The 14845-nt window shown below is 37.2% G+C and overlaps 1 protein-coding gene across 1 annotated transcript; it reads left to right on the plus strand.

The window, feature by feature from the left end:
• The first annotated feature begins 301 nt into the window (after positions 1–301).
• Positions 302–12765, plus strand: LOC149170640 (uncharacterized). Its single transcript, XM_089425665.1, has 7 exons — positions 302–474; positions 1030–1229; positions 2249–2801; positions 4978–5072; positions 7012–7069; positions 8028–8189; positions 11796–12765. The coding sequence occupies exons 1-7, from the start codon at positions 302–304 to the stop codon at positions 12679–12681; spliced, it is 2127 nt and encodes a 708-aa protein (XP_089281791.1). The 3' UTR covers positions 12682–12765.
• Positions 12766–14845: the final 2080 nt, after the last annotated feature.

The following is a 14845-nucleotide window of genomic DNA, read 5'->3' on the forward strand; positions in this document are numbered from 1 at the left end:
AAGAGTAGACGAATCACCTGCGTGGGTACGCATGTCAGGACTTTTGTCATTTCTCTGGCTCGAATCAGTATTCAAGGCCATTGGCAATCACCTAGGGAAATTCATGGAAGCAGATATGTTGTTACGACAAACAAGAGATCAAAGGGATGGCCCGTATATTGGTAAGCTTAAACCCCCGTGAAGGTTTGGCAGAGGAAATAAATTTACAATACAAGGATTTCACTTATACTCAAATGTTAGATTATGAACACCTGTCATTCAGAGGTCACAGGTGTCATAAATATGGACACCTGGCAAAAGAATGTCTGATGGGTTTCAGGCAAAGAAGAAAGCAGAGGAAGGAAAAGGGAGGGAAAATAGCAAAGGAGGAAAACAAGGGGGAAAGACGAATAAGGGATCGGGGGATGATCATATGGATATTGATAAGCCTCAGGTACCGTGGAGAACATGGAAGTGCAGGAAGAAGATCATCCAGTAATTCATCATATTCAGTAGGAGAAGGAGACAAGTCCGGAACCAACAACAGTGGAGGTCGGGAGCCTTACTCATCCAAAAGAGGGTATGGTTCTGGTTTCTACTACTCATAATTCTCTTGTTCATTTTTTTGTTCTTCCTACATCAGTGTTTGGCCCCTCCAGGCCTCGGAATCTTGTATTTCCCTTTTCAAACATGGCTAATGAACAACCGGATAGTATTATTACATCAATCCCTGATTTAGATCTACACTGGAAGACTGGGAAGGGTGAGGAAGTCACGAACTTTGTTGATACCCATGTTGTTAAACCCTTCTACAATCTTAGACCCCGCAAGAAAAAACCTCTTCCTTGGGAGGCTGTAGGAGGGCTTGGAATGCAGAATATCCAAGAACGGAACCAGAAGGCTAGAGGGAGGAAATCAAACTTGTCTAAGGCTCAATTGCGAACCAAATTGGACATTGCGGATGGGAAGCAAATGTCCATCTTCGGGGTGCTTAGAGCAGTGCAAAACCCCCAGAGGTAATCCAATAATTATGCTATCCCTGAATTGTAGGGGTTTAGCCAGTGGTCCCAAAAAACTGGCTCTAAAGGAGGTGATTCGCAATTACAACCCAGACATTCTACTTTTACAAGAAACTTTGGGTACTGGAACTGAAGTATCAAAAACTTTGTCTAAACTAATGCCTGGATGGCACATTCAAGCCTTGGATGCCAAAGGTCGTTTAGAGGGGCTAGCATTGGGTGTAAAAGAAGGTAAATTAAGAGTTCTGAATGCTTGGGGGCTGGACCAGGTGATCGGAATAGAAGTTTACTCCTTAGAGCTCTGCACAAACCTGTTGATTCTCAATATTTATGGGCCATGTCACAGAGTCCACTTTTGGAATAATCTATGCTCAAAGTCCATCATGGATAACTCGAACCTGGTGATTGGGGGAAACCTAAATTTTTCCCTGGGTATTGCTGAAACCATGGGTCCCTCAGCACGAGCAGATCTGCTCTCAGATTTTTTTTCTCAAAAATCATTAGAGAGAATAAGTTGCTAGATATTAATCTGCTAAAACTGAGACCAACCTGGAGGAATAGGAGAACAGGGGAAGATCGAGTGGCCAAAAGACTAGATCGGTTTCTCCTGAGAGAGGAGGTAGCGGAAAAGATCCCTGTGTTCCGTCAGTAGGTAGGGGAGGGAGGTGATTCTAATCATCTACTCGTCTTGCTCAAATTAAAAGGGCCTCCCAGAAAGCTGGCATCTCCTTTCAAATTCAATCCAGCTTGGCTAGTGGAGGATTCATATAACACCCTCTTTAAAAAAACTTGGAGACCTGTGAGGCCAAGTGAGAATGGGGACAAAGCTTTCCACTTTATGGAGAACCTAAAACGCCTTAAGAAGACTACGATTGAATGGGCCAGAGATAAGAAATTGAAAGAGGATGAAAATTTAATTCAAATATGTGTGGATCTCGATGAACTCGAATGTCTGAAAGCTAATGGATACGGGACAACTGAAAAAAGGGATAGGATCAAGTCGCTGGAAACCCAAAGGAGAAAAATCCTTTTAGCAAGAGAAGAACACTGGTGCTTGAAAAGTAGGGCCATCTGGTTAAGGGCTGGGGACGAAAACACTAAATTTTTCCAAAATTATGCAAAAGGAAGGAAAAATGCAAATACCATTTGGTCATTAAAATCAGAGGATGGAAGGCAGGCAAACTCATTTGAGGAATTATCCACAATGGAAATAAGACACTTTAAAAATATTTTTAAAACACCTTTGGAAGTGTCGTTAGCAGAGGTGATCCGAACAGATCAGGCCTTCCCTCGCTATGTGGATGAGGAGGATTCTGAAGAGCTCATGGGGGAAGTCACAAGAGGGGAGGTCGAAGGAATCATAAAAACAATGCCAAAGGACAAGAGTCCAGGTCCAGATGGTTGGACAGTGGCGCGGTTTCAACACTTTTTTGAGACTATAGGCAGTGAATTAACTGATGTGGTTGAAGAGTCCAGGAGAAAAGGTGCAATTTTTGAACCCTTTAATGCCACTTTCATAGCCCTTATTCCAAAGAAGGAAGAAACATCCTCTTTTGAGGATTTTAGACCGATTTCTTTGTGCAATTGTATCGACAAAATTATAGCAAAGGTGATTGCTGTCAGATTGAAGCCACTGCTTTCAAGGCATATTTCAAAAGAACAATTTGGATTCCTGGATGGAAGACAGATTCATGAAGCGATAGCAGTGGCTCAGGAAACTATTCATAGCATAAAAGTAAAAAAAAGCAAAGGAGCAGTAGTGAAAATTGATCTCTCTAAAGCTTATGACAGAATCAATTGGATGTACCTTTGAATTCTTCTAACTCACCTGGGATTTCAAGTGGACTTCAAAAAATGGGTCATGGGGTGCTTGAACAATGTGAGCTTTGCGGTGTTAGCGACATCCTCCTTTTTTCAAGGTCAAAGAGGGCTAAGACAAGGCTGCCCCTTATCTCCTCTCCTTTTCCTCCTAGCAGCAAAAGGATAAGGAAAGGAGATATCCAAGGAGTTGAAGTGGCAGTCAACCTATATATAACTCATTTATTTCTTGTGGATGACATCCTTCTCTTCAGCAATGGAAGGAGTGAAACAAAGGAGTTAAAAAAGATATTGGAACTTTTCCTCAAGGCGACAAGCATGCTCATCAATAAGGAGAAATCATCATTAATCCTAGAAGGATTTAATAGAATGGAATCTAAGTATATAGCAGAAGAATTTCCCCCTGAAAATCGGAAGTTGGAGGATAGTTTCAAGTACCTAGGATTCTTCCTCAGGCTACACTCATATAGGAAACAATATTGGTTCTGGTTGATGGCAAAACTAGAATCCAGGATTAATCATTGGAGTTTCAAATGGTTGTCCAGAGAAGGAACACTAACACTCATTAAATCAGTCCTATTGACCATTCCAGTGTACTAGGCAACACTTACATGGGTTCCAAAAGGAATTCTAGAAAGGATCAGACGAGTATGCAATCGTTTCCTTTGGGTTGGTTCGAAGGAGGAATTGGTGTTGCCCTGGGTGGCCTGGGATAAGGTGGCAAGACCAAAGGAATGGGGAGGATGGGGAATAAAAGAGTTACCATCCTTTGGACCGTCTATAGCAACAAAACTAGGATGGAGATTAATAAAGATGGAAAACCTGTGGACTATAATGGTCAAACAAAAGTACATTGATCCCATTCCTTTAGATAATTGGATCAAGATGCCAAATAAGAAGAGAGGGAATGCATTAGTGGTGTGGAAAGCTACCACAAATGCCTTCATTATCATACAACAGGGCCTCTATTGGAAAATCAAAAATGGAGAACAAGTTAGGATAGGAAAGGATCCATGGGTGGGGTGCAACGATGGATTTTCACTAACTCCGGGCCTTATAAACCAGCTAGTCTCAAGAGGCATCCAACATATAGGCCAGATCAGAAAAAAATGGTCATTCCACGATATGGGGCCAAGCCTAGTTATCTGGGACTAACCTAAATCTCAATCAACAATGGAGGGAGGAGTGGCAAAACTTCACCAAGGAACTAACCAGGTCAAATGCCAGGCTTAGAGATAGACCAGATCAGCGAGCCTGGGCACATGCCCCCACGAGCTCCTATTCTCCTAAACAAGGCTATAAATTTCTCATGTTAAGAAAGCGGTGGGGGAATCGAGAATGATGGGTGAGCCTCATCTGGAAGCTGCATTGCCCAACAAAAGCACGAATATTCTTCTAGTGCATACTAAGGAATAAAGTGCCAACCGGGGACATATTACAGAGGAGATACAAGTCGGGCCCAGGAAGGTGTGCCTTATGTAAAAATGACATAGAAACGATCCACCATCTCTTCCTAAGATGCTCATTCACAAAGGAGGTGTGGATGGAATCAAGGAGATTGATTCAAACTAGGATGAACTGGGAAGGGGAAAACCTATCAAAAGTATGGAATAAATGGTGGAAGGATTATCCAGAAGGCAATATGAAAAATATACCCCTAATCATAGCCTGGGGTATCTGGTTGGCCCGCAACAACAATATTTTCAAAGACCAAACTCCCTCTGCAGGACACATTGTTGTAGGATGCACTGCAATTTATTCAAGTATTCCTAAGCCAATTCGGGATACAAACCCACGAATCGTAAGAGAGGAACAAATAAGAGAAGGAACTTCGTGGGCCTATTTTGATGAGGCCTCAGATCAAAATAATAAATGTGGGGCAAGATTGGTGATACATCTAAATGACCACAGGAGCCTAAAAGCCTTTGTTGGATTGGGGAATGGAACCAACAATTACGCAAAACTTCTTGCTTTAAAACTACTCCTTTGTTGGCTTACTCACCTAGGCATTCACTCAGTTCAGATCTTCAGGGATTCGACGAATATTATTAAATGGTTCAATGACGAGAGAAGATGCCAGAATTACATTATATCTCCTTTGTTAGAAGAAGCAAAATACTTAAAATCTATTTTTAATGATTTTTCACTGTCATATCTACAGGGAACGCAATAGTACAGCAGACCAGCTTTCTAAAGCGGATCTACAACAAGATTTGGACAATTGGAGGATAGAGGAAGCTGAACTGGATGAGATCCGTGTGTCGAATCAGCCACCATTTTGAGAATCTTGCCACACAGACTCTTGGCTTCGGCCTATGATACTTTCATTATTGTTTAATTGTTTAGTTTTTATAGTTTTAAGCAGCGACCAAACTTATTATCATGTTAATTCCAGTTCTAGAAAACAACAACAACATGGTTAAATACATTGTCAAACTGTAAGCTAAACTTATTCCTGTTTGGGCTGTTTTCCTCTATGAGGAGGCCCGGGAATGGCTCAGGGCTTACTTTTGGTACTTTGGTTTTATCAATTATCAATTTATGATGCTCTTTTTTGGGGCACAGTTACTGAAAGCTAACCATATCCTATTTGGGTTGTTTTCCTCATTGAGGAGGCCCGAGATAATGATTTCAATGATCTTGTTTTAGCAAAAATGAGATGGTAGAGTTAGAAGACACTCAAACTTACCATTTCAAAACAACTCTATGCTTTGAACAAAGTCATACAGTTTATTGAACGCTTAAATGCATATACTATGTACCTTAATAAAAAGTTCGATTTTTTCATTGGATAAAAAACAACCACTTAAAAGTACAATAAAATTCACCACTCCATAGAACCCAAAAACGCGATTGAGCATGAGTATGACTAAACATGAGCTTGAACAAGAGCAATAAAGACTCAACGGAGAGTTTTGTAAACTCAAGTTATCTTGTGAGATGCAAGAGAAAATGCTCACAACAATTTAATAGAAAACAGTACAAAGCAAATTGGTAAGACAAGCAAAGCATCAATTACTTTGAATCTCGAACCAAGTAACATATATTCAACCTAGGCAAAAACATATTCAAAATTGCTTAAAATGATTTAAAAACCAAACAAAAAAAACAAAAAAAAAACACTACAAATATTCAAAGAGAATATTATAAATGATGTACCCCATAATGTGCATTTTAATTTTATCATGGTTAAACACATCAAAATATTGGAATGTTCACTCCAAAGGTTGAGAATTAAAACAAGTGGAACCTAATGTGTTATATGTTATGTATATTAATGAAAAAATTACTCACAGAAGTGATAATAAAAAAGTAACTTGCCAAAGTGCCAAAAATGTCATTAAAAAATAAATTATAAATGAATAAATTGGAAAATTGCATAATGAAATCAAGAATTTGACTATCGAATTCCATCCCTAATGGCCAAAAAAAATATCATTTTCAACCTACCCTTTTTGCCGAACATGTTTGTTAAGACCAACACAATTCCATTTTCATCAAATCTTTCCCTTGAGAATTTGTTAAAACCTATAAAGACAAGGTTATAATTTAGGTTGACAATAAGATATTTAAGGTGCATATTTCAGTTATATAACATTAAGACACATCTTATAAAAGAAAAATGTTACAACACTTCACTAATGAGATCATAATAACCGATCGGTTTCGCATGATACTCATGGAAATTTGTTATTACGCCGTAAGGCGTTCCCTCTGAGAAAGACATCCCTAAAATGTGACGTGTGCGATCCTGAGCCATTGATTATGTGTGTTAGATGATTGGAGTGTTTTCTGCCATTGGTTTAATCTGTTTTTTCCATAGAAAAATGGTTTTTTCCATGGTAATGGCCAATGAAAGGCCAGGCCTGGCCTGCTGGCGACTGCTTGCTGGCGATGAGACTCTTCTGCTGGCGATGAGACTCTTCACAGAGACTCTTCATGTCTTTCTTCCCTGCATGCGTAGCCTTGTGCTGTTATATCAATATTTGTACAAATGTTAATACCCTGTATCGATGATCCAATATAGATCCAGACTCTGTGATCCATCTTGACAAAGTGTGCGAGCAAGTTCTGTGACTCTTTTATATAAGATCCGTGCGAACTCAGTGTCTCCTTTACTACAAGCCTTCTATAGCATCTAATTTATGCGATTCCTGAGGCACACAACTCCTGTAGATTGGTGCAAAATTCTAAGGATCATATTCCTTTGAAGTGGACGATTACTCGAGAATTGTCAACATTTTACATAAGAGGTAGCAATATCACTCCCGTTCACCAGAACAAAACGGAATTGTTTTTTTTTTAATATTTATGAAAATTGATTGTTGGCATTACTGTAGATAGAGCGGGATCAAAGAACATTTAAAACCGGGTATAAAGGGAAATTTTTGTTGTTTTATTACATTTAGATTCATTACAGAATTCAAAATAAAAAGCTCAATTGGAATTTTTTTGGTTAAGTGATGAAAACATTGTGATTTTAATGTTGGGATTGAAATCTTCATTGAAAACAGGGTATAAAGGAAAACTTTTGCTGTGTTATCACATTTAGATTCATTACAGAATTCAAAGTAAAAAGCCCAATTGGAATTTTTTTGGTTACGGGATGAAAACATTGTGATTTTAATGTTGGGATTGAAATCTACATTGAAAACAGGGTATAAAGGAAAAAATTTGTTGTTTTATTACATTTAGATTCATTACAGAATTCAAAGTAAAAAGCCCAATTGAAGTTTTTTTGGTTACGTGATGAAAACATTGTGATTTTAATGTTGGGATTGAAATCTACATGAACAGTTTGTTAGTCCCTTAAATTCCTGAAGTTTCACATCTTCAGACCACGTGCCTTAAGTTTCATTATGATCCCCCATTTACCACATCAATATGTTGATGGCTTAACATGTAATCTATGAAGGCAGAGAATTGGATCCCCTTTCAGTAATATAAATATCAGGTTTTTCTAAAACAAACTGTGTATGATAAAGACTACAAGTTTGATATATCTTGGAAAGATTCTAATTGTAAAAGATGAAAGACTTCAGTATTGACGGTTTGATTTCTCTGAAAAAAGTTATGTTTGGGTATATTTGGACTGAAACTGGCTTGAAATTTTCCTCCTTGTCCTAGGAAATGTTGAGATTTTGGTGACATGAAAACAAACCCTCCTGGAGGTTTGGAAATAACTGAACGAAGAAATGTTTGTACTGCCAGGTTGGCTGTCTCGGATACGAAGAGTTGGAGAGAGGCTTTCAAAACATTAGTACTTTTGGAGTACCTGTTAACACATGGTCCAGAGAGTTTTGCAGCAGACTTTCGAAGTGAAAAGGATGTTCTTCACCAACTCACTCATTTTGAGCATGTGGATGAGCTAGGGTATTTCTATATATTATCATTGTTTTTCTAAAATTAGCTGGTAATCCTATTCAGGTTATATTTATAGATCCAATTCAACGCAGAGATACTTTACAAATTACCATATATACATTAGAATATTTCCATGAATTATATAATTTTGGCTAATGTTATAAATTTCTGAATATAGATTTTATCAAATCAAATCATCATTTGGAGGATACTATCTGTGAAAATCAAGGCATGATATTATTGCAGAGAGATAACCCACAAAAAATAGAAAAGTTAAGGACATAGCTCATAGGATTTACACCACAGTATAGTATAGCAATGAATGAGAATGATCCGATCCGAATATAGCTTGGTAGTTGGTAGTGTAAAACATAAGCAAAATATAGTGAACTCAATTTCGAACTCGGGTGCTTCAATCTAATTGTCTGGCTTGACTACCATGTAGTTGGTAGTGTAAAACATAAGCGAAATAGAGTGAACTCAATTTCGAACTGGGGTGCTTCAATCTAATTGTCTGGCTTGACTACCATTTTAGCCATGTCAAGCGATGTGCCAACACCACCGAGCTTTTTTATTCTTAATTGCTTTCAGTAATGGATGAAAATAGTTGCTTTTGGTAATGGATGGAATTTTATATGATTTTTTTGGGGTTTTCAGTTTTTCTCTTATACACTCCCCTATTTTTGTTGTGCAGCTAACTTTCAACTTTCGCCATTTGCATTGCACCACAAGAACACAATTATGACCTAAAATCATCTTTTACAAGTAATGCTCTTATTACCGAGTATCGACTTATGCTTGCAGGTTGCAACAGGCTAAATGCTTTATCCAATGTTCAATTCTACTTTGGCTTCAAAGCACTCCTTATCCACTCTGTTTCTGTATAAAATTGTGTGAGTAATTCAACTTCAAATACGAAAACTCCAAACCTCTGTCTCTACTCCAAACCCCTGTCTTTTCTACTTTACATATTGTTCTTGTTTGTTACTTGTATTTATTGTTCTGGTTTGTTACTTCTACTTGCAAAGCAATTCCAAACACTGTTACTTTACTTCTTACTTCTACTTGCAAAGCGAAACACTGTTACTTTACTTCTACTTGCAAAGCGATTCCAAACACTGTTACTTGTATATATTGTTCTGGTTTGTTACTTATACTTGGTTTGTTACTTCTACTTGGAAAGCGATTCCAAACACCAAAACTTCAAGGGTGTTCGGAGTACACACTTCGTTTTGATTTTCGTTTTGATTTTGGGTAATATGACTAGATTACCAGTACAGTGCCTGAAATTTATGATTGAGGATACACACTATTGTCTTCGACATTTCATCTTCATTAGCAGTTTGATTATATTTCATACTGACCTGATATAATTCAGAGCGTGAACATACAATGATACGGACCTCAAGTGCTATTCAAATTTAGTTAGTCCTTCACAAGGCTAGATTCATTTGAAACGTTATTCAAATTTAGCTAGTCCTTGACAAGGCTAGATTCATTTGAAGCATTTTTATGATTAGACTAATGGCTACATCACACAGGTCGATAAGTTAATTTAGACTGGAATAATCTGTACTTATTAGAAATTTAAAAAGCAGGATATGTGACAGAAGCCTTTTCCAGCTGCTATGTTAGAAAGAAAATCTCTTGCATATTATGCACAGTCACCTCGACATATGCTCATTCTTTATCTCAGTGAATTTATATAATCTCATACTATCAACCAAACTGTTTTGGTGATTTCCAAATGTTTTTAAATCATTCCCCCAGATAATCCCCAGAACAAAAGGGGTTTTTCACCTTGTTAATTAATTTTTTACCTCTTCATTCATAAGGGTCATTATATTGTATTTGTATTGAGTTGGGGATGTAGAGTAAAGTTTGAATATTGGGGTGGGGATGTGGAGTAGGAAGGTTTATGGATATTTCGGGTATAAAAAGACATAAGCAGGTATTTGGGTTTGTAGTTATTGGGGTGGGGATGTGGAGTAGGGATGTTTATACGTATCGGGGGTAAAAAAGGACATATAGTAGGTGTTGGGGTGGGGATGTGGAGTAGGGAGGTTTGTAGGTATTGGGGTGGGGATGTGGAGTAGGGAGGTTTGTAAATATTTGGGGGCATAAAAAGACACATGGCAGGAATTGCAGTTGTAGTTATTGGAGTGGGGGTGTGGAGTGGAATGATTTATACTTATTGGGGCATATATTAAAAACAACTTTGGCGTGGTGGCTTAAATACAATCTATTTTAATATTAATTTGAGTGGGCAATATTTATTTTAATATTAATTTGAGTGGGTAATATTAACTTGAGTGGGCTTAATGGTTAAGAGCATATGTTTCATCTAATCGGTTACAAGTTCAAAATCAGAGGAGTTTGCTTAAATACAATCTATTTTAATATTAATTTGAGTGGGCAATATTAACTTGAGTGGGCTTAATGGTTAAGAGCATATTTTCAATCTACTCAGTTACAGGTTCAAAATCAGAGGAGTTCTAATCTATGCCTTCATAGACTTAGCAGTCAAATCGCTCTTCTGAAATGGGTCCCTTGTCCCACAAACAAGGGGGTCTCATATACTAATTTGGTGTTCGGCTTGGTCGTGACTTTAAAATTGGATAATAATAATATTACATTTTCCGGGCAATTGAAGAAAGTCCTTTGCTGTAAGGCTTACACAATTCAATAATAATTGTCTTTAATTAAAATTGGATAATAATAATAATACATTTTCCGGGCAATTGAAGAAAGTACCTTGCTTTTAAGGCTTACACAATCCAATAATAATTGTCTTTAATTAAAATTGGATAATAATAATAATAATAATATTACATTGTCCGGGCAATTGAAAAAAGTCCCTTACTATAAGGCTTACACAATCCAATGATGATAGTCTTTAATAAAAATAATATTACATTTTCCGGGCAATTGAAGAAAGTGCCTTGTTGTAATGCTTACACAATCCAATGATAACAGCCTTTCACTGCCTAACTGCTCAGAAAAAATTTAAAAATTCTCTTTCCACTAGGAATAAGATGTTTTTCTCCAAATCCTGCTGCAAATGGGCGAAATCGTGCGAATAAACATTCTACAGTCGTATAGACAAATGAAATTGTTCCAGGAGATGCAATTAATCAATGAAATTGTTCCAAGAGATGCAATTAATCGTGCGAATAAACATTCTACAGTCGTACAGACAAATGAAATTGTTCCACGAGATGAATTGCAGAAACGCAAAGTTGTTGCATTGAATACCCCAAATTGTTATCTCACATATGTTCACTGTTGTTCCATGCTTTTCTTTTAAAAAAAATGTATGTATATATATAAATAAAACATTCAGATCAATCCTAGAAATCAAGCAAGTGAAATATTAGTCTGCCTATTGTTGGTCTAAATCAATCAATCCAAATTTTATTTAATCGTGTGTCAGTGAAGAGTGGCAGGCTGAATAAAAAGTTTATCATTCTGAATCGAAGTTAAGAGTACGAAATAAACAAATTTGAATTTAGCCCTGAACATATGATGCTGATTACCCTCCGATTCATAGAGTTTTCATGTCATCTCCATGCTTCCTCGTCCTGTTTATTAATCCTTTTTAACTTTCTCATGCAGGTTTGATTGGGGCCAGAGTATCCAAAGAAAAGCAGAGAGAATCCTAGAACTTCTTAACCAAAAGAAACTGCTGAAAGAAGAGCGCGATCGCGCTCGGAGAGTTTCGCGTGGAATAACGGGATCCGGAAGCTTTTCTTCAAGAGCAGCCTCTTCACCTGCTTTTGAAAGTTTCGAATCAACTTTCAATGATATACCAGAGGGAGCATCACATGAAGAGGGACTTAACGAGACTACACAAATGAAAACCAAGAAGTATGATATATCAAAGGATGAGGGGGCATCATATGAAGAGGAAGTTAATGAGACTACACGAATGAAAACCAAGAACTATGAGAATGACATCAAAATATATTCAAAGGGATATTCTAGCCCTGGAATTTCAACCAACATTACTGGTCAAGATGAAGAGTTAAGTTCTGGAAAAGTATATACAAACAATATTGGCCCAACATCTGATCATGTGGGAAGTTCTGAAACTAAAAATATTAATAATCCATATCATTCCAACACTGAATGGCAACCATTTCAAGGAAGAAAGTTGTTTACATCTACTAGCCATGATTTTAGAAAGCCTGATGTTGTTAACTTGATGAGTGATCAAGATAAGGACCAAATTCCAGTCCAAGCTAATGGTAACCCTCCCCAGACTAATACTTCTGATAGATTTCATGCATATGGTTATAGGCTTCAAAGTGAGTCCTCTGTGAATTGCAGCAAAGGTAAGCAGGATAGCAGCCCCACAGCTTGTAGTGGCAGTGAAATTGATCCATTTGATGATAGTGATAATGACACAGCAACTCAATGTTTGCTACCAGACAAACATAAAAGGTGTCCAACTAGTATTTGGGATTTTCATGATTCTGCTGGCTTAGCAATCAAGATCTAGTGCTCCTTTACAATATAAAACAAAAATGTATATGCTGCCTACAATAATTGTTAATATATCAGTATGTATTTTGCTTCTGCTCTATCTTTCATCTTTAGATTATCCAAATATTTGTATGCTTGACCAATGCTTGCTCTATCTTTCATCTTTAGATTATCCAAATGTTTGTCATCCAAATGTTTGTATGCTTGACCAATGCTTGTAAAGTTTATGTGCTTAACCTAATGGTTTATTCGTTGTTCGTCTCAGTAAAGATCTTTCTGATAAAGATACATATTGTTTTCCCTTTCTTTCTTTGGAATGAATTGAAAATTTAAATCATGATTCATTTTTTTAATTATTATAAAATTTGTTTATTTCTTTATATACTTTTCAAGCATTTTCTGTTAATTGATTTGATACATCCCAAAAGTTTGACAAAAATGCCCATCGCTGGCTAGCATTTTCTGTTAATTGACTTGGTACATTCCAAAAGTTTGACAGAAATGCCTATCGCTGGCTAACATTTTCTGCTAATTGACTTAGCACATTCCAAAAAGTTTGACAAAAATGCCCATCGCTAGAGTGTACATTCTTTGCATGTAGTATCATTGCAAAACTCTATGATACCATCTTAATTCCAGTCTTAGCACTTTAAACCTTTTCATACCATTTTCATTACATCCCACCATTTTCATTACATTTTTATCGCTTTAAACATTACATCCACAGATAAACTCCATTAACATCACCCGTCTTAATATTAATAAGTTGCCACAGATATTATTCCATTAGCATCACCCATCTTAATATTCATAAGTTGCAACATGAATATGTAGGGTAAAGTTGTAAGTTTGTTTGTGGAGTAGGCAAAGATTGGGATTTATGGTAAATAGTTTCAATTATGTTTTAGAAAAAAATCTAGATTTGTATTATTGTAAATTTGTAAATAGTTTTAATTACGCCGTAAGGCGTTCCCTCTGAGAAATACATCCCTAAAATGTGACGTGTGCGATCTTGAGCCATTGATTATGTGTGTTAGATGATTGGAGTGTTTTCTGTCGTTCGTTTAATCTGTTTTTTTCATAGAAAAATGGTTTTTTCCATGGTAATGGGCCATGAAAGGCCAGGCCTGGCCTGCTGGCGATGAGACTCTTCACAGAGACTCTTCATGTCTTTCTTCCCTGCATGCGTAGCCTTGTGTTGTTATATCAATATTTGTACAAACGTTAATACCCTGTATCGATGATCCAATATGGATCTAGACTCTGTGATCCATCTTGACAAAGTGTGCGAGCAAGTTTTGTGACTCTTTTATATAAGATCTGTGTGAACTCAGTGTCTCCTTTACTACAAGCCTTCTATAGCATCTAATTTATGCGATTCCTGAGGCACACAACTCCTGTAGATTGGTGCAAAATTCTAAGGATCATATTCCTGAGTTGCAAGGTATCAAAATTCTATGTGTGCGATGTGGAATAACATGAAGGTTAAGGCCATAATCTATAAGGAATGATGCGAAGCTGAGGATCTATGTGAATAAAGAAGCTGTGAAAGAAGGACGATGATCTTAGTTATGTGATCTGAATTTCTCTGTGGTAAGGTCCTAGCTCCATGTGGCATTATATCTTTTTATCTTAAGTCGAGTCCGATAGCGATTCATGCATTATATCTCTTTAATACTCACTCGAACATTCGAAGGAGTAATAACTCTAGATGAGAGCCGAAGCTGTCATGAAATGTGAATCTCTATGGAAATATCCGTGATCCAAATTGAAGAAGGAAGGCCTCTGTTCTCCTTTTGTGACTTGACTAAACTCCTTTGAAAGGTTTAATTCAATTTCTTTCCAAGTCTCTATGGCAATACAAGCCTCTATTGCACTCCTCTTTGGAAGCACTCCTCTTCTGCTCACAGAGCAGAATTTTGCTTCTAGACCTGGCAATCCCAAGATTAGGATTCACATGGCGATATTTACGTGTTGGATTTTCCATTGCTCCTGGCAAAGGAGTTGATTCTAAAGTGTACAGGGCAATTGTAACAAAATGACATGAAATTCTTTTACAATCCATTGAGCTTCATCTTATTCTTTTCTCTCAGTGTTAATTATAATTATAATGAGCGAGCACGAGGAGGTCCCTGAATTGACCGAGTTGCCTGACGATTTAAACTACAAAATACTGGTGT

Source organism: Pinus tabuliformis, chromosome 4_2, assembly GCF_031772625.1.
Source record: "Pinus tabuliformis cultivar Carrire ecotype Pingquan chromosome 4_2, CPIR1, whole genome shotgun sequence".
Taxonomy (NCBI): Eukaryota; Viridiplantae; Streptophyta; class Pinopsida; order Pinales; family Pinaceae; genus Pinus; species Pinus tabuliformis.